We start from the raw sequence: 25,803 nt of genomic DNA on the forward strand, positions 1-25,803 counted from the left end.
CTTCAATATTTCTTCTAATAGAGAATCAAAAGAAAAGAAAATAACCAAAATAAAAGAAGGACCAAGGGCATTGCATATAGATATTATCATACCATGCATGGGAGAAAAATGCAGAATAAAATTCAAATTCACCAAAAAAAAAAAAAAAAAAAAACAAGGTTACTAGGTTACTAGCTGACTTCAATATTTCTTCTAATAGAGAATCAAAAGAAAAGAAAATAACCAAAATAAAAGAAGGACCAAGGGCATTGCATATAGATATTATCATACCATTAGAATAAAAATGCAAACCTACTTTAATGGATAAATAAATAAACAGAAAGGTCCAGTTTCCCCCCCAAAAAAACCACAAAGTACAAAACATTTTATATGAAATACTTATATATTGAGTATAGTATGCTTCTTTTTTTCTAAGATAGTTGGGAAGGTAACACACATATATACAAAAATAAAATTAAATACTAAAAAATTGAAACAAAGAATGTTGAACTGTAATTTTTTAAATGTTTAAATATAGGAGGAGCAAAGGAATTGGGTGGAGTGTACAGGGATAGGATCTAGACTTTTTTGAATATACATTTTGTAGATTTAACTTTAGGAATTATGTAAATATTTCAAATAGATATTAATTAAAATTAAATTATAAAAAGAATGATCCTCGTTAACTTAGACCAACAACTTGAACAAATAGAAAAGGAAAAGCAAATGAAGCCAAAAACTACCAGAAAAAAGAAAATAATAAAGACCAGGGCAGAAGTAAATGATATTGAAAATAGAAAAACAAGAGAAAAAGTCAACAAAACCAGAGGTTGGTTTTCTGCAAAGATAAATGAAATAAACAAACTACTGGCTAGATTGGCAAAAGAAAAAAAAACAGAAGAGACAACCAAATTCAAAAATGAAATTGAAGACATTATAACCGATCCAACAGAGATAAAGAAGATCATAACTAATTACTATGAAAAACTGTACTGCAACAAATTTGAAAACCTAGATGAAATGGAAAAATTCTAGAAACACACTACCTACACAAACTAACACAGACAGAGGTAAAAACTTTACATAGACCCTTACAAAAGAAGAAATTGAAGATATCATCAAAAAACTGCCAACAAAAAAAAGCCCATGACCAGGTGGCTACACTGGACAATTCTACCAAACATTCAGGGAAGAGTTCACACCAATTCTACTCAATCTCTTCTGAAACATAGAAGAGGAAGGAACACTACCAAACTCTTCCTATGAAGCCCGCATAGCCCTGATAACTAAACCAGGAAAAGACATCACAAAAAAAAAAAAAGAAAATGACAGACTAATATCCCTTATGAACATAGATGCAAAAATTTTCAACAAGATTCTAGCCAAAAGAGTTCAGCAACATATCAAAAAAATCATACACCATGATCAAGTGGGATTCATACCAGGATTATAAGGGAGATTCAACACTAGAAAATCAATCAGTGTACTCCACCACATAAATAAAACAAAGGAAAAGAACCATATGATCATATCAATTGATGCAGAAAGGCATTCGATAAAATTCAACACCCTTTCCTGATAAAAACTCTCAGCAAAATAGGAATAGAAGGGGAATTTCTCAACAAATTAAAGGGCATATATGCAAAACCTACAGCCAACATTATACTCAGCAGAGAAAAGCTGAGAGCCTTTCCTTTGAGACAAGGATACCCATTATCACCACATTGTAGTGGAAGTGCTAGCCAGAGCAATAAGACAAGAAAGAAAGAAAGAAAAGGTATCTAAATCGGAAAGGAAGAAATAAAACTCTCTATTTGCATATGACATGATCCTATACATAGAAGACCCTAAATATTCCACAAGAAAACTACTGGAATAGAATAATTCAGCAACATTGCAAGGTACAAGATTAACACACAAAAATCGGTTGAACTCCTCTACGCTAACAAAAACAACTATGAAAAAGAAATCAAGGAAGCAATACCATTTACAGTAGCTTCCAAATCGATAAAATACCTAGGAATTAACCTAACCAGGAACATAAAATACTTATAAATCAAAATTATAAAACATTACTACAGGAGACAAAAAGAGACATACAAAAATGGAAAGACATCCTGTGCTCACGGAATGGAAGACTTAATACAGTGAAAATGTCAATTACGCCTAAAGCAATCTACAATTATCCCGCTACAAATCCCAACATTCTTTACCCAAAATGGAAAAACTAATGGCCAATTTCATACGGAAAGGAAAGAAACCCTAAATAGCCAAAGCAATATTGAAGAAAAAGAACAAAGCAGGAGGCCTCACAATCCCCAGTATCAAAACATGCTATACAGTCAGTGTAATCAAAACAACCTCGTATTGGCTCAGTGATAGACACATAGACCGGTGGAATCGAATTGAGAACTCAGAATTAAACCCAGCCATCTATGGACAACTGATTTTCAACAAGTGGTCAAAGTCCATTCAGTTAGGCACAAACAGTCTCTTTAACAAAAGGTGCTGGCAAAACTGGGTATCCACCTGCAGGAAGTTGAAAACAGGACCCATACTTTACACCATACACAAAAACTAACTCAAAATGAATTGAAGACCTAACTGTTACACCTAAAACTATAAAATTCCTCAAAGACAACATAGGGAAAAAACTATGGAATCTAATCTTTTGTAACAGTAGGATAACAATATTATAGCCAATACACAAATAGAAGAAGAAAAAGTAGGTAAATGGGACTTCTTAAAAATTAAAAACTTACGCTCATCAAAAAAAACTTTATTAAAAGAGTAACTAGACAACCAACAGACTGGAAAAAAATCTTTAGAAATGACTTCGCCAATAAGAGTCAAATCTCTAAAATCTGTACAGAACTGCAAAAGCTCAACAACAGAAAGACAAGCAACCCAATCACAACATGGTCAAAGGACATGAACAGAACCTTCAGCAGAGAGGACATCCAAGCAGCCAACAATCATATGCAAAGATGATCATTAACCACTGTGTTGTTATTGTTAGGTGCCAATGAGTCAGCTCAGACTCATAGCAACTTTATGTACAACAGAACAAAACACTTCCCGGTCCTGCGCCATTCTCACAAGTGCTGCTATGTTTCAGGCCATTGTTGCAGCCACTGTGTCAATCCATATCATTGAGGATCTTCCTCTTTTTTGCTAACCCTCTACTTTACCAATAATGATGGGCTTCTCCAGGGACTGTCCATAGTGTTTCCAAGGCTGTAAATCTTTATGGAAGCAGACTGCCATATCTTTCTTCCATGGAGCGGCTGGTGGGTTTAAACCAGTGACCTTTTGGTTAGCAGCCAACCACTTACCCACTGCACCGCCAGGGCTCTTTTTCATTAGCCATTAGAGAGATGCAAATCAAAACTACAATGAGATAGCATCTTAATCTGACTAAAATGGCAGTGGTAAAATTATAACAACAACAACAAATGTTGGTAAGGATGTGGAGAGATTACAACCCTTATCCATTGCTGGTGGGACTGTAAAATGGCACAACCATTATGGAAAACAATATGGTGCTTTCTCAGAAAACTAGAAATAGAACAACTCTATGATCCAGCAATCCTACTCCTGTGTATATACCCTGTTGTTGTTGTGGTTGTTAGGTGCTGTTGAGTCCATTCCGACTCATAGCAACCCTGTGTACAACAGAACAAAACATTGCCAAGTCCAGCACCATCCCCATAATTGTTGTTATGCTTGAGCTCATTGTTGCAGCCACTTTGTCAATCCATCTCCTTGAGGTCTTCCTCTTTTTTGCTGACCCTCTACTTTACCAAGTATGATGTCCTTCTCCAGGGACTGATCCCTCCTGATAACATGTCTGAAGTATGTAAGACATAGTCTCGCCATCCTTGCTTCTAAGGAGCATTTTGGTTGTACTTCTTCCAAGACAGATTTGTTTGTTCTTTTGGCAGTCCGTGATATATTCAATATTCTTCACCAGCACCACAATTCAAAGGAGTCAGTTCTTCTTTGGGCTTCCTTATTTATCGTCCAGCTTTCGCACGCCTGTGAGGCAATTGAAAACACCATGGCTTGGCTCAGGCATGCCTTAGTCTTCAAGGTGACACATTTGCTTTTCAACACTTTAAAGAGGTCTCTTGCAGTGGATTTGTCCAATGCAGTGCGTCTTTTGATTTCTTGACTGCTGCTTCCATGGGTGTTGATTGTGGATCCAAGTAAAATGAAAGCCTTGACAACTTCAATCTTTTCTCCGTTTATCATGAGGTTGCTTATTGGTCCAGTTGTGAGGACTTTTGTTTTCTTTATGTTGAGGTATAATCCATACTGAAGGCTGTAGTCTTTGATCTTCATTAGTAAGTGCTTCAAATTTTCTTCACTTTCAGCAAGCATGGTTGTGTCATCTGCATACTGCAGGCTGTTAATGAGTCTTCCTCCAATCCTAATGCCACGTTCTTCTTCATATAGTCCAGCTTCTCTGATTATTTGCTCAGCATACAGATTAAATAAGTATGGTGAAAGGATACAACCCTGACACACACCATTCCTGACTTTAAACCACACAATATCCCCTTGTTCTGTTCAAACTACTACCTTTGATCTACGTACAGGTTCCTCGTGAGCACTATTAAGTGTTCTGGAATTCCCATTCTTCACAGTGTTATCCATAACTTGTTATGATCCACACAGTCAAATGCCTTGCATAGTCAATAAGACACAGGTATACATCTTTCTGCTATTCTCTCCTTTCAGCCAGGATCCACCTAACATCAGCAGTGATATCCCTGGTTCCACATCCTCTTCTTAATCCGGCTTGAATTTCTGGCAGTTCCCTGTCAATATACTGCTGCAGCTGCTTTTGAATGATCTTCAACAAAATTGTATTTGCGTGTGATATTAATGAAATTGTGTGATAATTTCCACATAAGGTTGGATCAACTTTCTTGGGAATAGGCATACATATGGATCTCTTCCAGTAGGTTGGCTGGGTAGCTGTCTTCCAAATTTCTTGGCATAGACAAGTGAGCACTTCCAGTGCTGCATCCGTTTGTTGAAACATCTCGATTGGTATTCCATCAATTCCTGGAGCCTACAGGTACATGCAAAAAAAGTATCTACAGGTACATACAAATACACATATGTGGGTGTAGGCACATATTTCATCGAAGACACAAATACGGATACTCCTTACACATAACCAACCACCTTCCAGCATTGATTTTCTGGGTTTGAAGGCTTAGGACCATACTCTCATGAAACAGCTCAACTGGCATAACATAGTTCACAAAAATCATGATCTGCATCCTAGTGAAGTGAGTAGTGTCTTTGGTCTTAAAAGCTTGTGAGCAGCCATCCAAGACACAACTACGGGTCTCTACTCTCCAGAAGCAAAACGGTAAGAAGTTAACCAAAAGCACAGAGAAGAAACAAGTCTACATGAGCCACAACCTCATCTACCCTGGGACCAGAAGAACTAGGTGGTGCCTGGCTACTACCAGTGACCGTTCTGCCTAGGGTCACAATAGTTGGTCCTGGATAGAATGGGAGAAAAATATGGAGCAGAACTCAAATTTTTATTAAAAAAAAAAAAGTCAGAAAAACTGAAAATGGTAGAGAACAGAGGACTTCCAGAGGCTATCATCCCGAGACACTCTTTAGACCTAGAATCAAGCCTATCCCGAGATCACCTTATAGTGAAATAGCAGAATGGCATACAGAATAAGGCTATTACCCATAAGATCAGTTCCCTACTTGAAAACCATCAATAAGAGGCCAAAAGGTCGACAATTACTCAAAAGCAAAGATGAGAAGATAAGGGGGCAGGGAAACTGGAGTACTGGGAAGGGAACAAACTGAACACAAAGAGAATGTTGATGCATTCCAATAAATGTAACTAATGTCAGTGAACAAGTTGTATGGAAATTGTCAAATGAGAACCTAACTTGCTGTGTAAACTTTCACCAAAACTCAATAAAGTATTATTTTAAAAAAAGAATGAGCCTCAAATATAAAAAACAATAAAACCTAAAAAACACCAAAAAACAATATTACAAATATAGTTTTATATTTTACCATGATTCTTTTATATTTTCTGACCACTCAGTATGTAAAATTGGAATTTATAAATAACTTTTAATAGTTGGACTCCAAATAAATATACATGGTTCTTGGATTTTTCCCTCACATCTAACAAGCACAAGGAAACAAAATAGTTTAAGTGAAATGATTGAACGCAGGGGAATGTTACTGTCTTTTCTTTTTTCATTTCTCTAGGAAAATAAAGGAAAGTCTGGAGTGTTTCCCTGTTAAACTGAATAATTTGATCCACACACTGGCACAAATGTCAGCCGTAAGCCCTGCCAAATCTACTTCACAGACTTTCCCCCGGGAGTCCTCTATGCTAAGTACAGCCAGGTCAATTCAAAGAGCAACAATTTTAGGATTCAGCAAGAAACACAGTCATGTAAGTATCAAGTCTGTCATCTAGTCTTAAGTATCATTTACTTCATCTCAGATCTCCTTTCACTATACTACTTATCCTTCCTTAAACCATGATTTTTTACTATGCAAATGAAAAATCAGAGTTTGAGCAGAAGTGCCATTAAGGAGGATGTTATAAAGAGAAATCATAACAACCGGAGCTCTTAGTAGAGAAGCATCAAAGAGAACAGTTCCTGCCCTGTGGTAGAATATAAATCAAGAGCTAACTACAGTGTCCACAAGAAAAGAACAGCAGAAATTAGACAGTCTGTTCTCAGCACATCAGCTGATGATATCTTTATATGTTGTGTTTATAGCTAATTCTGCCTTTAAAAGTTGCATCTGTTAGCTTTTGTGGTAATTTTTTGCAGAAATGGTCTTGCTTTGTGTACTTTACATGAAGCCAAATTTTAGAATATATTAGAAAGTATTGCAGGTGGACATTGCTGTCTTTTAATTTTTGTCTATTTGCTTTATGCAGCTGTATCTGATCCAGGTGATACGCAGTAACAATCAAACAAGCCTGACAGAAAAATCATTTGACCAGTTTTCAAAATTTCACAATCAACTTCAGAAGCAGTTTGCATCGTTGACTCTTCCAGAGTAAGGGACTGCTCTGCCCACATTATTTTGCCCTTAGTACTTGTTCTCAAGCAAAGGGAAATTATGGTTGTGGTATTTTCTATCTGTGATCAATCCAGTATTCTAACTCCAGTGCCGTCGACCAGTCTCAGCAGAGAGTCTGTATTGCTCTCAGAGTGAAGAACCTTTTGTCTCATAAAATAAAACAAGATCTGCAATTTTCTTTTTGCTTCCAGCCATTGATTTTGTGAACAGAAAAATTCAGAACCTATTTGCTTTTTCATCAGTTATCATGTAAATTGTTTTGTCTGCCTATTTTTAAATTTAATCTTTTCAGTTGTTTCTATATGAATAAAATTGAGATAGAGAATACAGAACTAAATTGGATAAATCTTCTCTTTCAACCAATAGCTGCAATAAAAAGCTCTGAGATATTTACTTTCTATATAAAAATAATTAAAATTGATTAATATCAATTAGTACATTAATAACTCACTTTTTGTTGTCATTAATTGTCAATTTTGGCTTGGAGTATCTAAATTTAATTTATTATATTATTTTGAAGCAATTCTAAAAATCATTGCTTCCGTTCATATTCTAATGGGAAAAATATTAAGCATAAGCCAACTAAAAATATAATGAAAATAATGTCTGTTCAAATAAACCTTCTAAAATCCATTTTTTAAAATTAGCTGAATTTAGATGGCAGACTGCCATGTGTAACAAGGGTGTATCTTGACTTTAAAAAGGTGAGCTCCTCAGAAATTGTGTCATTAGAACTTAGGTAAATCAAAAGTTATTTTATTTAAAGTGGAATTTCTGTTGGTAAATGGTCCTTTTGTAATGTGAATGTCCATACCTTACCTGATGAACTTTGCCTGCATGGATTTTTACTAGACTTTCAGGTTTATTCACCTTTGAATATATAAATATAAGCAAAGTTATCAGTGGATGGAGAGATATGTGCAATATAGATAATTGCATAGTTCACATCCATGAGAGAAAAAAACTATACTTGCAGATGCCACAGAGATTTTTAAATACAGATGCTTTAAACATCAAAAAGTCAAGACACTGGAAAGAGCACATTCAAGAGACTGAGGAGGAAGTCACATTCTGGAAACTTTTAAACGTACATCAGGTTTAAGAATTACTCACAAAAATGAACTGATAGAATATTTGAGTTAAAAAAGAAAAAAAGTTGCCCACAAAAAAAATTCAAACTTTGGCTTCAAATATTGAATTCCACATCAGTGGTTGCTACTCTACCCTACTAATTAATCATATGTAAGTTAACCCTTGTTAAATGGTTACCCTTTTGTGTTGTTTTAAAAATTTCTCCATTCTAAACTTTCACCTCCCCAAGATATAAGTGTAACATAAAACTTTAAAAGTGCTAATAATCTTTCTCCATGTACCTCTGTTGATTTTCAGCTTTAGTGAAGATTCTGCTTTGCTCATAACTTTTGGCCGGCAATGGTACCTAAATTAATTATAAAACTATTCAAGCAATCTGTGGAGAGGAGGAACATTCAGTCCTGTGTGCCCTGAACAATATTTGTATGCCTATACTCCCAAAGGGGCTAAGGCTTACGGTATTGCATATAAATGAAGGATGAGGGCAAGATTTCCTCTGACTCCTAAATTTAATAAAAGAAACCCTATGAAAATTATATAAACCTAGTCTGGGAAGTATGATCAGAAAGTCAGAGTCACGAAGAATAAAATCCAAATCAGTTACAGCGTATAACAGTGATCTTCACGTCGGGCTATTTGACCACTGGGGTACCTTCCAAGACTACACGACCATGCAAATCTTCCTTAAAATCAGTGGTCTTCTTTAGTTATTTCCTTGAGAAGGGTCAATTTCCAGTCTCTCTTCTGCTTTCGCTGTTGTTCTTATCCAGTCATCCAGTATCTTATTTTGTAACATTGTTTCAAGGTGCAAAAATCTCTGAGGACCAAAGAAAAGGGCAAATCAAAATATTGGTGTTCATGTTGAAAAGTTAATTACTCTAATAACCAGGTATCAAATCTATTTCAAGTTAGGTATTTACCAATCTTTGTTCTGTATATCATTGAGGGAGTGCATGACAGAACTGTCAGATGAAAGACCATGAAAAATAATTTTCAATAACTGATCACTATGATATATTTGGCATATAATTCAAAAATATTTCAAACAATTAAATGACACTATGGAGAGCTGGTGATCCAGTGGTTAAGAACTATGACTGCTAACCAAAAGGTCTGCAGTTCAAACCCACCAGCTGCTCCTTGGAAACTATATGGGGCAGTTCTACTCTGTCCCATAGGGTCGCTATGAGTCGGAATCAACTTAACAGTAACGGATTTTGGTTTGGTGCTATAGCAGAATTCCTCAGTTCTCGTGGACTTATTTCTAAACATGATTTTTTAGTACATACATCTATACATAGAATAGAATAGATGTTGAATCCTGTTTTATTGTAGCAGTAAGGAAGTTCATCCACAGATATATGCACTAATTTTTTAAATCAGCCCAATCCATCTATGTATCAAATACATTTCCAAACAGTTTTTAATTTTTATATTTAATAAATATATAAATTCCATATTTTTATTAATTGCATATTGGTATTAGTTTTCATGATAGCTAAAGATGAAAATTTTTATTACTGAAGCTTTAGAGCTGCAAAAGACTTTTAAAAAATGTGAACTATATAAATACACAAACATAGAATTTTGGACTTCCCTGACATTTCCAAGAGGGAGCGGTGGATTGAGGTGGCCTGAAGTTGTTACCATACTTCTGTGTGTTTGCTGACAACTCTTCACTCTCCCCCATACTCCTTTCACCAGGGAAGCAAGGTAGCCCAGTAGTCCTGACCAAGAAGCAGAGGTATGAATGAGGCAGCAGCAGGACTGCAGTAAGAGGAAGATAGTTTCTAAAAGGGTGCATTTAACCAGCAAAGATGTGTTGCCAGATGCTACCATTAATACGTCATCCCACCCAATAATTGGTCAAACCTAACCCATATACTGTAGAGGAAATTCTCAAAGTCAGACTCCAGGGAAAAGTGCCACTTTGTTCTAAGAGACTAAGACCAGATGGAAGCATATGTCACTCAGTAGTTGAGTCATCACTATCTAGGTGATCCCCTGAGGCCAGGGTTTAAAATGTTTAATTTAGTTAGTGTAGCAATGTATCCGTTGAATCCAGAAGAAACAATACAAACTGACCTTTTTGAAAATTACGGATCATTAACTTCAGAAAGTAAGCCCCCACATGTGCTTAAAGGACAAAAATGTATGGTCTGTCATAAATACAGTAAAAAGGACAAATAATTTAGTAAATTAAATTAAACCAATATTAATAGCAGTTAAAATAGTACAAGAAACCACAGCTGTATTAATAAAACTCTCAGGATCAATTGTATATACTACAGCTTTTTAAAATGTTTGTATTGGCCCTTCTGTCTGATGCAACTGTGACTTCATGAACAATCCTAAGATACAGAAGCCAATTTTCAAACTAATGAAGATACATTTTTTTTCTTTTAAAACAGGTTTCCTCATTGGTGGCACTTACCTTTTACAAATTCAGACCACAAAAGATTCAGAGATCTAAATCGTTACATGCAACAGATATTAAATGGATTGGATGAAGTTGCAAATGTATGTTATAATTTACTTTTACATTTTTACATAAAATATCTAGTGTTTCATGTATTATTACTGGAAGGATTTAAAAATATTTTATGGTAGTATTCTTTCAGACTTACAGTCATTCGAAAAACTTGTATGTGTAATATGTGTAAAATCCCTGAACAAAGAACTATGGAACAACAAAGAAGCTATAAAACCTTGGCTTCAAATAACTTCAATGAAGTAATATATGATAAGTGGAGTATCAGTGCTACAAAGTGTCCTAGAGTTTTAGAAGATTGAGAATTACTTCCAACTGTGATGATAAGCAGGTTTCAGGAAAAGCAAGTATATGAACTGGGTCTTTAATACTGAACAGGATTTAATAGAGTTGGCCTGGGGGAGTGTTTCAAGTAGAACAAAACAGTATATGCAAGGTTGTAAGTGGGAAAAAAAGTAAGAGATTGTATTCATTTCCTATTGCTGCTGTGAGAAACTGCTACAAATTAGTGGCTTAAAATTGCACTGATTTATTCTCTTAAATTTCTAGAGGTCAGAAGTCCAGAAACGGGTCTTATGGAGCAAAAATCAAGGTGTTGGCAGGGCTGGTTCTTCCTAAAAGCTCTAGGGAGAAATCTGTTTGCTTGCCTTTTTCAGCTTCTAGAGACCACCTGCATTCCTTGATTAATGGCCCCCTTCTAGTAGTGATATCACTGCAACCTCTGCTTCTCTGGTCACATCTCCATCTCTGACTCTCACTAACTCTGCCCCTTCTGCCTCCCTCATTATAAGGACCCTTGTGATTGCATAACCCAGATAATCCATAACCCAGATAATCCGGGATAGTCTCCCCATCTCAAGATTTTTGATCTTACCTGCAAAGTCCCTTTTGCCACACGAGGTAACATATTTACAGGTCTGGGGATTAAGATGTGGGCATCTTTGGTGATCCATGATTCTGCCTACCATAGGGATCTATGGAAAAGTGCAAGGACACAATTCTGTTGAATCTCAACCTTCTTGCGAGGAAGCTGTGCTAGGAAGATAAAACCAGCAAGGAGGCTGGGGCCAGATTGTGAAGAGCTGAAGCTAAGCTTGGAGAGTAGTAAGGAACTAAAAACAGTAAGAACACAATGTCTCTCACCACTCTAGGAGATCCTGACCCTTATTGGATTAGGAGCACACTGTTTTGTTTTAGCTTTTTAAATTATAAAATAAAACATGCAGAAAAATTTATGAAAGAAAATTGGACAGTTCAAGGCTTTATTATAAAGAAAACATCCATGTAACCATGCTGTGGCTTCAAAACATGTCTGAAAATCCTTTGCCATACTCCAAGAGAAGGAGTCGATGTCCCCTCCTCTTGAACCTGAGAGGGTTTTTGTAACTCATCAAAGATGGTGAAAATGATCCTTCATGGCTACCAAGTTAGGGTAGAAGACAACATGCAGCTTCTGCCAGTACCTCTTAGGATGCTCACTCTGGGAGCCTTCAGCTGACATCTAAGAAGCTGAGCTACCCTGAGTCATCCAGGTGGAGAAACCACTTGGAGATTAGAGAGAGAGAGCCTAGGAGCAGTAGCTGTTCAGTCACCAGCTGAGGTCCCACTTCACAGCCACCATCACCCTCCAGTCACGTGAGTGACAGATACTCAAGATGACTCCAGCCTCAGCACCAAATGACTGCAACCTTATTAGAAATCACAAGCAAGAAGACCCTAGAACCCCAGATCCCTGAGAGACGATAATAAAATGACTGCTGCTGTTTTAAAACAACACTGCAGTGATTCATTATGCAATAGACCACTCCCAAGCTCAAGAAACAGAACATTTCCAACAGTACAGAAGCCTCTCTGGTGGCCCCTCCCAGTGGCTAAACCCTGAGTCTCTTTCTTTGTATTCTTTATAGTTTAACGATGCAAATAGTTTTATTTTCACAGGTTTTCTTTGTTTTGGTTTAGGTTTTTTGTGTGTATGGGGCGGGGGGGGGGAAATACATAAATGGAATGACAGAGTTTGTAATTTCTTGTGTTGGGCTTCTTTTGCTTAACACTGTTTTGTGAGATTCATCCATTTTGTTGCACGTAGCTGTACTTTGTGTATGTTTATTGTTGTATAGTATTCTGTTATATGAATATATCACGATTCATTCGTACACTTCTCTCTGTATGGACATGTGGAGTGCCTCCAGTGCTGTGAACGGTCTTTTAATGTGTCATGTATGTCTCTTAGTGGATATATGTTGATCATATACTTGGGAGTAGAATTTCCAGATCACAGGATATGCTTATTTTTAACATTATAGATAATGACCATTTTACTCTTTCCCTTGTAATGAGTAAGTATTTTGATTTTCCATAACCTTGTCTACACTTGGTATTGCCAGTCTTCTTAATTTCAGCCATTCTGGTGACTGTGCATCTCATTGCATTTTTTAGTTTGTATTTTCCTGGTTACTAATGAGAGTGAACACCTTTTCACATGTTTTTTGGTCACTTGAATATCCTCTTTGGTGAATTACAAGTTCGAGTCTCTTGCCATTTTTCTACTGAGTTATTTGACACTCTTTTATTGATTTATAGCATTTCTTCATTTATTCTGGATAGAAGCCCTTTGTTCCTTTTTCATATTTCTGATAAGCAGAAACTTAATTTTAATGTAGTAAAATGTATCAACATTTTCCTATATATCTAGAAGAACATACCCTACCTCAGTATCATAAAGGTAGTTTCCTATATTAATTTCTAGAAGTTTTACTGTTTTGCTTTTCACTTTTAAGTATACAATCAATCAGTCTGGAAGAGACTTCAGTGTATGGTATTCAGATTTATTTTATTTTATTATTTGTTTTCTCATGTAAATGTTGAACTGTCTCAACACTATTTAAAGGCCTCTCTTTCCTCATTGCTCTGCAGTGCCACCTTTGGGATAATTCAAGTATCCATCTAGGGCTGTACACTTGGTGCCAGTGATCTCTTTGTCTATCCTTGTGCCAACAAACTGTCTTCCTTACTGTAGTTTTATAATAAGTCTTGATATCTAACAGAGTAATTCTTCTTACCTTACCCTTATTCTTAAACATATTTTGGAACTTCTTGATTTCTTGACTTGTATATTTTAAAATTATTTTGTCAGCTCCATGCAAACACCAATCGGGATTTTAATTGAGGTTGCATCTTAATTATCTTCCAATACGTTATCATGGACTTATTTAGATTTATTTTGATTTCCTCAGCAGTGTTTTATTGTTTTGCGCATGGAGGTCTTACAAATATTTTGTTAAACTTTGCTAACCTAGATATTAAGGTACCTTTTAAAAATTCATTTTTCTATTTTTCACTGGTATATAGATACAACATAGGAACCTGGGTGACCTAAGTAATTTGCGATTGGCTGCTAACCCAGAGGTTGGTGGTTTGAACCCACCCAACAGCTCTACAGAAGAAAGGCCTGGCAATCTGTTTCCATAAAGATTATAGCCAACGAAGCCTAAGAAGCAGTTCTACCCTGTAACACGTGGGGTCACCATGCTTTGGGGGCTGACTTGATGGCAGCTAACCACAGCAACATAGATACAACTGATTTTGTACATTGATGTTTCATCCAACAACCTGGCTAAGTACACTTAAAAAAAAAAAAAGCTATTGTGATAGTATATAACAGTTTTCCATTTTAATCACTTTAAGTGTACAATTTAGCGACATGAATTACATTCACAATGTTGTACTACCACTACAACTGTCAATTTCCAAAACTTTTTCATCATCCCAAACAGAAACTCAGTGCCCCTTCAGCCATCACACCCCCTTCTCCTCTCCCACCAGCCACTGAGAGCCACTAATCTACGTTAGTCTCTATGATGTGCCTATTCTAGATATAACATACAATTCTGATCATACAATATTTGTTCTCCTGAGTCGGACTTATTTCACTTCGTATGTTTTCAAGGTTCACGTATGTTGTAGCATGTGTCAGAACTTCATTCTTCTTATAGCTGAACTATATTCCATTGTATGGATATACCACATTTTGTTTAGTCATTCATCTTTTAACGGACACTTGGCTTATTGCCCCCCTTGGCTATTGTCAATAATGCTATAATGAACGTTGGTGTAACTAAGTTGACTTTAATTTCAATAGTTGATCTCTTTTTTTTTTTTTTCTACTTACACAACGCTATTGTCTGCAAAGAATGGCAGAGGTTTTTTTTTCCTTTTTAATATTTAATAAATGTTTTATTTCTTACACTCGCTAGTCCCTCTAATACATTTTCTAATTGAAGTGATGATGGGCATGCTTGTCTTATTCCTGAATTCAGGGAGGAAGTCTCTAATATTTCTTCATTAATTATGTAGGGTTTTGTAGATACCCTTTATTATATTAAGAAAGTTCTCTGATTACTAGGTTGCTGTTAAGTTTGATAGTAAAGAATGTTATCAAATGCTTTTTCTGAATCTATTAGGATAATCAATGGTTTTTCTCCTTTGTTCTGTTAATGTGATAAATTACATAGATGGATTTTCTAATTTTAAACAAAATTTGCATTAGATAAACTACACATGGTTGTGATGTATTATCCTTTTTATGAATTGCTGGATTTAACGTTTTCTTTATTATTTGGTTTTACCTTTGTACATGAGAGAGATTGGCCTGCAATTTTTCTTTCTTATAATGTCCTTGCCAGGTTTCAGAATCAAGAATATGCTGGCCTCATAATGTTAGTTGGAAAGCATTTCTGCTTTTTTTCCATACTCTGGAAAAGTTTATGTAAAATTGGTTTTATGTCTTAAAATAATTTGTGAAGTCATTGAGGTCTGGAGATTCAATTTATTTAAGAGTTATGGGACAGTTCACTTTTTCTGTTTCTTCTTGGGCTTATTCGTTAAGTTATAGTTTTCTAGAAATTTGTACTAATTTTTTGGCATAGAGTTATTCATACTTTCCTTTTGTAATCTTTGGAACATTTGTAGGATCTGAGGTGATGCCCTTTTCTCCATCCCTGGTGCATGTCATTTACTCATTTTTCATCAGTCTTGACAGAGAATTAGGATTATTAATTTTAATATTTTTTACAGAGAACAAAAGATATTTTGGGCTTTAGTGACCCTCTGTAATTTTTTTCTGTTGTATTTCTTTTTGCTGTTTGTTATTCTCCTCCTCTTGCTGCCTTTGGTGGCTTTTGCCATTTTCTCTTCTATTTATAACTTCTTCAGATGATTACTTGTTTCTTTTCAATCTAACCTCTCTTAAACATTTAAAGTTATAAATTCTCCCCCCAATCAAGATGTAATTTCATCCTGCAAGTTTTGATACACTGTATTATGTTTTCTTTTTTGTTTTTTCCAAAGATTTATAAAACTTGCATTGTGAATTCTCCTATGACCATGGATTATTAAACAGTATATTTTAAATTTTTCCAATAGAGTCTCCTCTTCTCATTATTTATTTTTAGCCTAATTTCACTATAGCCAGAGAATATACTTTGTATAATTTTAGTACTTCTCGATTCTGAAAACTAGTTTTATGGCCCTGCATATGGTTCATTTAGATCAATATTTTAAAAGACTGTATTCTACACTTGCTGAATGTGGTGTTCTATATATGAGTACTAGTTCAAATTGTCTAAAACTTCAGTGATTTTTGTTTGCTTATACCATCAGTTACCAATAGCTATATTTAGATATCTCTCACTGTGTGTGTAAATTTGACTACTTCTCTTTATCTTTCTGTTAATTTTTGCTTTACATATTTTGTGGCTAAATTATTAGGATCATTCACATGTAGAATTATTATCTGTTTCTAGTATAGTGAAACTTTCACTAATATCCATGTGTCTCATCTATTTCTATTTTGTTTTAAAATCTTTCTTATCTGATATTAACATAGCCATACCAGCTTTCTTTCGGTCAATGTTTTCATGACATAACTTTTTCTACCATTTTACTTTCAACCATTCTGTACTTTATATTTTAATTGTCACTCTTGTAAGTGACATATGGTGGGTTCTGTTCTATATCTAGTGATATAATCCTTAGATTTGAATTGGATTACTTAATTATTTATGCTTAATACAGTCATTGATATAGAAATTGATATATATACGTATATATGTATGTATGTATATGTAATATTTCACTAAGTATTTCAGCCCATCTGATGTATTTGTTTTTTCCTTTCAAATTTTTAAAAAATGTTTTATTCCACTTTTCTTCTTCAGCCTCACAACTTATACACTCTTTTACTGTTAGGAAGTACTACAGAGATTAAAGCATGCATCCTTGACTTAAGTCTAATACAAAATTGGTGTTTTTATCAATTCCCACATGGTACAAGGTCCTTAGAACACTTTAAGTATATTTACTACTTGAGTCTGATACCTATACTAATAATGTACATCTGTTTCTTGATCTATAAACTTAGTAAGACATTATTATTGTCATTTTATGCAATCCGTATTTGTCTAGCATTACCCTTATATTTAATTTTCATTGCCTCCTGTGACTCTGACTTTCCATCTGGAATTGGTGTCCCTCCACTTGAAGAAGATTATTTAGTATTTCCTTTAATGTGGATTTGCTGTGGACAAGATCACTAAATTTTTGTTTGTCTAAAACTGTTGTTATTTTGTCTTCATTCTCAGGGAATATTTTTGCTAACTATAGTATTTGGGTAACAGTGATTTTAACACTTTAAGGATATAATTTCATTGTCTTCTAGCTTCTATAGATTCTGTTGAAAAGTCATCTGTTCTAATTGTTACTTCTTTGAAAATATTATTTCTTTAGCTGCTTTAAATTTGAGGTTTCAGTCATTTTACTATAGTACGTTCAGATTCGACTTCGTTTCTGTTTATCACACTGTAGCTTTAGGGCTTTTTCTGTATTTGTGCTGTGATGTCTTTCATCAGATTCGGAAGGTTCTCAGTTATGACCACTTCTAATATTGCTTATACCTCTTCCTCTTTTTCTGGGACTCTAATCAGCTATGTTAAAACTTCTCACACTATACTCTATGTCTCATACACTTACTCTTGTATTTTTTCCTCCTTTTGTCTCTCCATGCCTCATTCTGAATAGCTTATTCCAACCTGTCTTCCATTGTTGTGTGCTGTCAAGTCAATTCTGACTCTTAGTGACCCTATAGGACAAAGTAGAGCTGCTTCGATAGGGTTTCCAAGACTGTAATCTTTACGGAAGCAGACTGCCCCATCTTCCTTCCACAGAGTGACTGATGGATTCGAACGACTGACCCTTCAGTTAGCAGCCGAGCACTTAACCACTGTGCCACTAGGGCTCCTTGGCCTATCTTCTGGGTTGTTTAATTATCTCTTTATTTATGTTTAATATACTGTTACACCTATTCTTTGAGTATTTAATTTCAGTGATTATATTTTTCAATTTTAAAATTTCTTTTTTTTAGTTATTTGCTGAAAACATCACTCTTTTCTATTATTTCTTTGAAAATACTAAGAATAGTTATTTTAAAATCTTTCTGAAAACTCAAATATTGGGAGCCACTGTGTGTATGTTTCTGTTGTTTCTTCTGGTTTTCATTCATACAGTCTTGTTTTTTTCCAAGCCTGTTTTTGTTGTTTTTGTTTGTTTGTTTGTTGGTTGGTTTTTGAACAAATGTTGGACTACAGTATTCTTTGCAGAAATAATTTGAGGCTAGGTTGCCTTTAACTCTGACTTTCCTACAAGATATACAATTATCTTTTTCTACAGAAGATTTATGTTTGCTTCTTCAAAGCCCCTGGGGACATTAACAATCTAGGATTGCTGAAATTTAATTTCAGGGATTCAGATTATTCCAAGCTGAACTGTAGCCCTTGTGAGGGCCTATTTCTGGATCATCCTTACTCCTCAGATGTAGCCATTTGGGGTTCAAACAAAAAGTGAGGCAGATTCGCTAAGACCTTGCTTGGCAGCTTTGGATTCCATTTATTTTGCTGTTAGCACTGCAAGACAATCAAAAGTGCTGCTCAACCTCTCACCCTCTCAGCTTCTCCAACCTGAATCAGCAAACACCCACAAAGGAAAAGCAATGCCAAATCCAAGTTCATATTCCTGAACCTATGTCTTTCCCCAGATCCTAGCCTAGTAATTCTTCATTATCTTGTTCGCTCTCTCATGCCTTCAAGCATAGTTAAAGAAGACAAATTGGCTAGCTGTTCCAATTATTCTCAGCAAGAGATTTAGGCTAAATTGTCTAATATACTGTCACCAAAAATAAGAGTTTAGAACTGCAGTCTTCAGCCATATCATCTTTCAGAGACATTGCCAATTTGCATCCCCAATCCCATTCTGCACTCTCATAGGTAACTGTGTTGGAGAACCTAAGTCTATTGTCACTTCCCATTCCAAAAATATTTCAAGATTTCTTGGTGGGCCATTTGGTATTACACACAAGTGATTCTGAGAATAGCCTTAAACATTGAAGAGGAATGCCAGATACTGATTCTGCCCTCCTCTCTCATATGAGTCACAGAAGGCTTCAAATTCCCCTTTTGCACACATACACACACACACATGCACACACACACACAGTTGTTACCATTCCTTCTGAACACTCAAAGGAGCTATAGCTCTTTTACTGTGAGGCACTCCTGTCACCATCTTACTTGAAAGGTTCCTGGGAAACAAATGTTAAGTTTCAGAGGTAGGCACCAAGCTAACAGACTCCTCCAGAGTTTTTTAGATACACACAGGCTCATTTAGGGATTCATTTAGGACATGATTCCTAAGGGTTAAGGGTACAAGACTACTTAGATCTTTACACCTTTTTATGTAAGAGTAGAGAATATTTTTAGCTAATCCACATATCTTTAATACCTTTGATGTTACTAATGAGAGGTCATTTCTAATAGTAATCATACTAGTCAACAAGTCACTATTTTTAGAAATAACCTATTTCTGACTTTCTGTATGTTAATTATGAAATATCCACGTTTATCACATTATGAATGAATCACAAAAGCACTTGTACTAACTCCCTCTAGTATATACTTCCTGATTAGAGTACTGAAAACCTGCCCTCTCTTGCCCCAGCCCACAGCCCCCGATAGTGCATTCTTCACTGGGGCATTAACAGACCATTGATTAAATGGCAGCAGGTCTTGATTAAATGCCAGCAGCACTTGGGATATACATTGACCTAAGAAACACATATATAATATCATGCTGTATATGCAGATGTGTTTTAAAGTAAATGACAGCATTGTAACAAGAGGATGACAACTGATCCCATAACCTGGACTTAATAAAGCATCAGATAACACTATTTTTCTCAGCTGTCAATTCAACAACCTTTCTTCTCCACTTAGAGCTTTGGAAAGATTTTTAGATGAGATTACTTCTACAATGGTGATTTAAATTTCTTTAATTACATGCTGTATGAGGAGCCCTCATGGCGTAATGGTTAAGCGCCTGGCTGCTAACTGAAAAGTCAGCAGTTCAAACCCACCAGTGGCTCCACAGGAGGAAAGAGCTGGTGATATGCTCCCATAAGGGTTACAGTCTAGGAAACCCTATGGGACAGTTCTACTCTGTCCTGTAGGGTTGCAGTTTGTTGGAATCATTCAGTGGCACACAACAACATGCTGTGTAATTGATTAAATCAATATATGTCAAAGAAACCTTACTGAAATTTAAAAATAAAATATGTTAATACATATATTCAAAACCACCTACTAACTGTGAAGTAGATTCCCTAATTCAGTACATCACCTTATTGCTGTGCCTCTCAGTTGGGTAATATTGTGGTTTGATGATGAATAGACACACCTAAGAGAAGAAAATCCCAAAATTCATATCACAGGAGTTCTAAAGAAGATTGGGAAAAAAACAGAACTTTCAATAATGACTACATTGGATTGCATACAGTCAAGGTGCAAAAGATGAAAGATTTAAGTCCCTTTCACAGTTCCTGGAGCCCTGGTTGCCCAGTGGTTAAGAGCTCAGCTGCTAACCAGAAGGTCAGCAGTTCAAATCCACCAGCCACTCCTTGGAAAGCCTGTGGAGCAGTTCTGCTCTGTCCTACTCTGTCGCAATAAGTCAGAATCGACTCGACCGCAATGGCTCGGCTCATAGTTTCTAAGACCAGTGGTTCTCAAAGCATGGCTCCTGGACCAGCAGCATCACCTGGGAACTTGTAAGAAATTCTCACCCCCACCTACTTACCCAGAAACTCAGGGAATGGGGCCCAGCAGTCTGTGTTTTAACAATTCCTCCTGGGGACTCTGATGCACACTGTTTGAGACCCGTTGCTCAAACTGTAGACACAATTTCCTTTTCTCCTTCCCGCCCGCTCCTGCAGTTTAAACATGGTCAGTCATTTGGCCTACAATGTAGAAGGTAGGTACTCAGGTATCCTACTATATTCTTGATTCTTAGTAAATATGGACCCAAGAACATTGTGCTGCAATATTATTTCAAGGCTGGCAGACTCTCAGCTGGAGATGTGGTTTTGTATCAAAGGACAAGGGCATGTAAGAAGGTGTACTTAACTCAATTAAGTGAATTAGAGAAGGCATCCCAGAGCATATGGTGTTCAAGTTATTAAAAGAAAACTGGTTGCCATGGAGTCGATTTCGACTCATAGTGATCCTATAGCACAAAGTAGAACTGCCCCATAGGGTTTCCAAGGCTGTGATCTTTACGGAAGCAGACTGCTACATCTTTCTACCATAGAGTCGCTGGTGTGTTCTAACCTCTGACCTTTTGTTAGCAGCCAGGCACTTAATGACCACACCACCAGGGTTCCTTAAAGGATAAGTAGGAGTTAATAAATACAGATCAGGGGAAAGTTGTGCTAGACAAAGAGAACTGCTAGGACATGGTACTCATTATGTTTACATGCTTTTTTCTTGTTCAGAAACTTAAAGGACTTAAGGACTGTATGGTATTCAGTTTTTACCCTAGATCTGACTTAAGGACTATATTCAATTTTTACCCCAGATCCAGCACAATTACTCATTCTTATCAATGTTTAACAAACAGTTTTGAATGAAAAATGAATAACAATCACTAGCGTACAATAGATTATACAATTTATGTTGCTATTCAAAGCCTAAAGAATTGAAAGATTACATCTGAAATGTGTTTAGCAATGGTCTCTAAACTTGTTTATTTTTATATCCTACAAGCTTTTTAAAAGATTTGCTTATGCTTCCAAAATATATAGTTTATCTGTACATTTTATGCATAAGCTACCATGCAAAAAATGATAAAGTTTTAAAACATTAAAAAATGGAAAAGTTAGAAAAAATTTTTGATATTAGAAAATAAAGATTAATAGTAATTTTAGTATTTTTCCTCACTCCAGTGTATAATCCTGCAGGAACCCCAAGAATAAACCTCTAGCTTAGCAGAGAATGACCTTGGGAATCCTGACAGTTGCCAGCTCTGGGACAGGCACCATGTTACCTAGTGCCAAGCCCAGGAATGCTGCCTGGCCCTGTTAATAAAGGGTGAGCATTAACAGGGCCAGGTCATGATTGTGCCCTTCAGAAAGATCACTTAGAGCACATTCGAAATGTTTCAGTTTATGAGTAAAGAAAAGAAACAGGCAGTATGTGCTCATCGTGGGAACAGAGTAATATAGTAGGGAAACTGAAGGTATGGTAAAATCAGTAGGAGGAAGAAAAGATGTAAAAGAATAGTTGAAAACATTGTTTAACAATAGGAAAGCTGGACTGTAATAAATTATTATGCATAGATTGCATATGCATGAATTTAGACTATTGTACTTGCATTCTCAGTATAAATTATATAAAATTTAAAAACTATATTTGGTCTACTGCCTCAGTCAATGGGTAATGGATAGTGAGTTATAACAGAGGCTTCTTCCCTATACTATCAAAGCAGCTTGATTCATTTCATTGGGTTTCAAGTGCTTTTGCATGTTCAAGAACATGCAATCCTAACATCTTAATGTCCCTTACTAACTCTGACATTCTCTTAATGTCATGTCCATTCACTTATGGACTTGCAGCCCTCCAGTCAGGGCCACGTGGATATGGTAGTAATCTGCAAGAGAAAGCAGTAAAGGGATGGTATATGGGTTTGTCACTTTTGCTGGTGTAGGGCTGCCTTGCTGTTGTATTAAGATTGTTTGAAGATAATGCCTTTTCAGGATGAATGGCAAAATACCCAGTAACCATGGAAAGTGTCAGGTTTGACCTGTTTAAGTAGAGGCAAGTAAGTACAAAGAAGAGAGACATCTGAGTTCTGGTCACAGTGTCAGTAGGGTGAACATTGGAATTTGTCTTCATACCAAAAAAAAAAAAAAAACCCATTGCCATCAAGTCGATTCCGACTCTTAGCGACCCTATAGGACAGAGTAGAACTGTCCCATAGGGTTTCTAAGGATGGTCTTCATACAGTAGCAGGCTATAATAGAAAACTTCTAAATGTATCTGCTGTGAAAGCTCACAGAATGGATGAATAAAGAAGTATTAGCAGAGGACCGTTACTAGGGGAAAGCAAAGGAGGCAGACATACACAAGTAGGGGAGACTTGCAAATGTGTTATTTAGCACTGAACTAAAAACAAACAAACCCATTGCCATCGAGTCAAGTCTGACTCATAGTGACCCTATAGGACAGAGTAGTATTGCCCCATAGGACTTCCAAGGAGCAGCTGGTGAATTCGAACTGCCAGTCTTTTGGTTAGCAGCCTAACGCTTAACCACTGCACCTCCAAGGCTCCATTATTTAGCACAGCAAAGCTTAATGAATATTGTTGCCCATCATACTCATTGTTGCATAGAGACATATGAACAAAACCACCAAATATGTAGGTTGCAGTTTCCATCGCATTCACATTTGCTAATGTGCTAAATTAAAGTACTACCATAGAGGCCCCTATGAGTCCTGGTGATGCAGTGGTTAAAGCGATCGCCTACTAACCGAAAGGTCAGTGGTTCTAAACCACCAGCGGCTCAGTGGGAGAAAGATGTGGCAGTCTGTTTCAGAAAGATGTGGCAGTCTGTTTCAGCAGAGATTTACAGCCTTGGAAGCCCTATGGGGTTGCTATGAGTTGGAATCAACTAGAAGGCAGTGGATTAAGGTTTGGTAGAGGCCCCAAGGAGAGGTGTTTTTCATCTCTATTGGTCAGTATTTGGGGATAGACAGGCTGAAGAAATTTCAGACATCACGTTGTTTTTATCTTGGATTGAACTAAGGTCTAGGATTTTAGTGAAAAGAAAAAAGAAAGGAGAAAAAAAAAGCAGGAACATTTATGTTATCAAACATTAGATAATATTGTGAAATCACAGATCCTAGAAATGCTACAGGTGAGAATGCTTCGATCATCGTCTGACACTGGAGTTTCTAGAAGGGGAATCCAATATTGTCTCATAATGTTCTCATACTAAGAGAACTTGAAATTATAAGCATGCTGTCTCCCAAAGATGTTGCACGCTTTGAGTTGATTCCCAATCATAGTGACCCTATAGGACAGAGTAGAACTGCCCCCATAGGGTTTCCTAGGCTGGAATCTTTGTGGGAGCAGATCTCCAGGTCTTTTCTCCTGAAGAATGGCTGGTAGGTTTCAACCACCAACCTTCCGGTTAGCAGTCTTGTGCTTTAACCATTGCACCACCAAGGCACAGTGAGGATTTAGAAAACAATAAGATAACTTCCTTTAACCGAGGATGTAACCTACATCTCTTATCAGTTACCCTGTCTCTATTACAAAATAAAGTAGTGCTATAGTAATAGAAGGAGCCCTGGTGGTATAGTGGTTAAGAACTGGGCTGCTAACCAAAAAGGTCGACAGTTCAAATCCACCAGCTGCTCCTTGGAAACCCTATGGGGCACTTCTACTCTGTCCTATAGGGTCGCTATGAGTCGGAACCGACTTGTTGGTACCTAACAATAACAACAGCAAATTAATAGAATCCCAAATCAACAAAAATTAGATGTGGGCACTGTAGAGCACAGACATATTGCCAGGTTTTTTGTTTTAATTACTTTCTTGGTCATTCAGCAAATATTTGTTGATTGCCTACATTGTGTACTATCTGGCCAGGGGTACCGAAATAGTACCTTGTGATCAATTTTCTGTGGTAACTTGGGGAGATTGTGAAAAGATGCTGATTGTTTAGGTAGAGGGTTATAAGTAGGTATCTGTGTTGTTTCTTCATAATGTAAGTGATTCAGATGTACAGCCAGTTTTGTTTATATTCAAGAAATGAAACTAATTTTAAGATTAACCAAACAAAACATAATTGGCCTAAAATAAATAAATATTTCCAAAGTAAATCATGTTGTTCTGAGATTTTTTAAATTGTATATTGTTGATGCAGCTCTTCTGTTTCCTCATATGTATATCAACACATCCGGTGGCTGTATCTGCATTAAAATCTATAAACCCAGAACATACCATTACTATTTTTATTATTTTAAGTGATATGAGTTTCTCAGAGGAAGTTTTTATATATACAAGTTCTCTTTCCTCTTCTTAATAAGAGATTTAAAGTGAGTTTATATTTTTGCTGAACACTCCTGTTACGATAATCCTCATCTCTGATCCTAGAAAAATACAAAAAATACTTTTCTTCTTTCAAAGTTGTCATACGGCAGCATAAGAAAGAAAAGATAATCCTGTTATCCCAATCCAGTAAAACTCACATTCTCTTTTTGATTTTATAGTGTATCTATTTATAACTACTTAGCAATATTTTATGTTACTCTACCTAACTTTGTAAAGATTTAAAAAACTTAGTGAACATTTACTGTGTGAAACATTTACCATGTGAAAAGAGTTTTAAATTGGTGGTGCGAGAGAAATTAGAGAGATGAAAGAATGCAGCTTTCACTCTCAAGGAATTTATATTATTCATAAATGTATAATATGGTTACAAATATAGACATGAGCATATATGGCAGTCAGTGGAAAAGAAGGAGAAAGGAAGTAGAAAATGCAGCTTGAATATGAAACTAGAAAACCTTAACTTGCTAAAATCAAATATTATGATGTGCTCTTCTGGAGGCATGCCTGATTGTAAGCAGCCTCGCTTTTGTCAAGGAACTGAGACAAAGAGGCTGCTCTAAAGTTCAGTATCAGAGTTCAATTCAATATGAAAGAGGTCTCTGGGAGATTGGTCTAAAGATAGAGAGCAGCCCAAATATAGAAATACCTGT

General features: G+C 36.2%; 1 protein-coding gene across 1 annotated transcript in view; it reads left to right on the forward strand.

The window, feature by feature from the left end:
* Positions 1-25,803, forward strand: part of PIK3C2G (phosphatidylinositol-4-phosphate 3-kinase catalytic subunit type 2 gamma) — a 417,122-nt gene that overhangs the window by 332,955 nt on the left and 58,364 nt on the right. The window contains exons 26-28 of the mRNA XM_012559647.2: positions 6,244-6,433; positions 6,932-7,053; positions 10,581-10,689. Coding sequence (XP_012415101.1) covers positions 6,244-6,433; positions 6,932-7,053; positions 10,581-10,689 — 421 coding nt within the window. The remainder of the gene's footprint in view (positions 1-6,243; positions 6,434-6,931; positions 7,054-10,580; positions 10,690-25,803) is intronic.

The sequence above is a fragment of the Trichechus manatus genome, unplaced genomic scaffold (assembly GCF_000243295.1).
Source record: "Trichechus manatus latirostris isolate Lorelei unplaced genomic scaffold, TriManLat1.0 scaffold00289, whole genome shotgun sequence".
In the NCBI taxonomy this organism is placed as follows: Eukaryota; Metazoa; Chordata; class Mammalia; order Sirenia; family Trichechidae; genus Trichechus; species Trichechus manatus.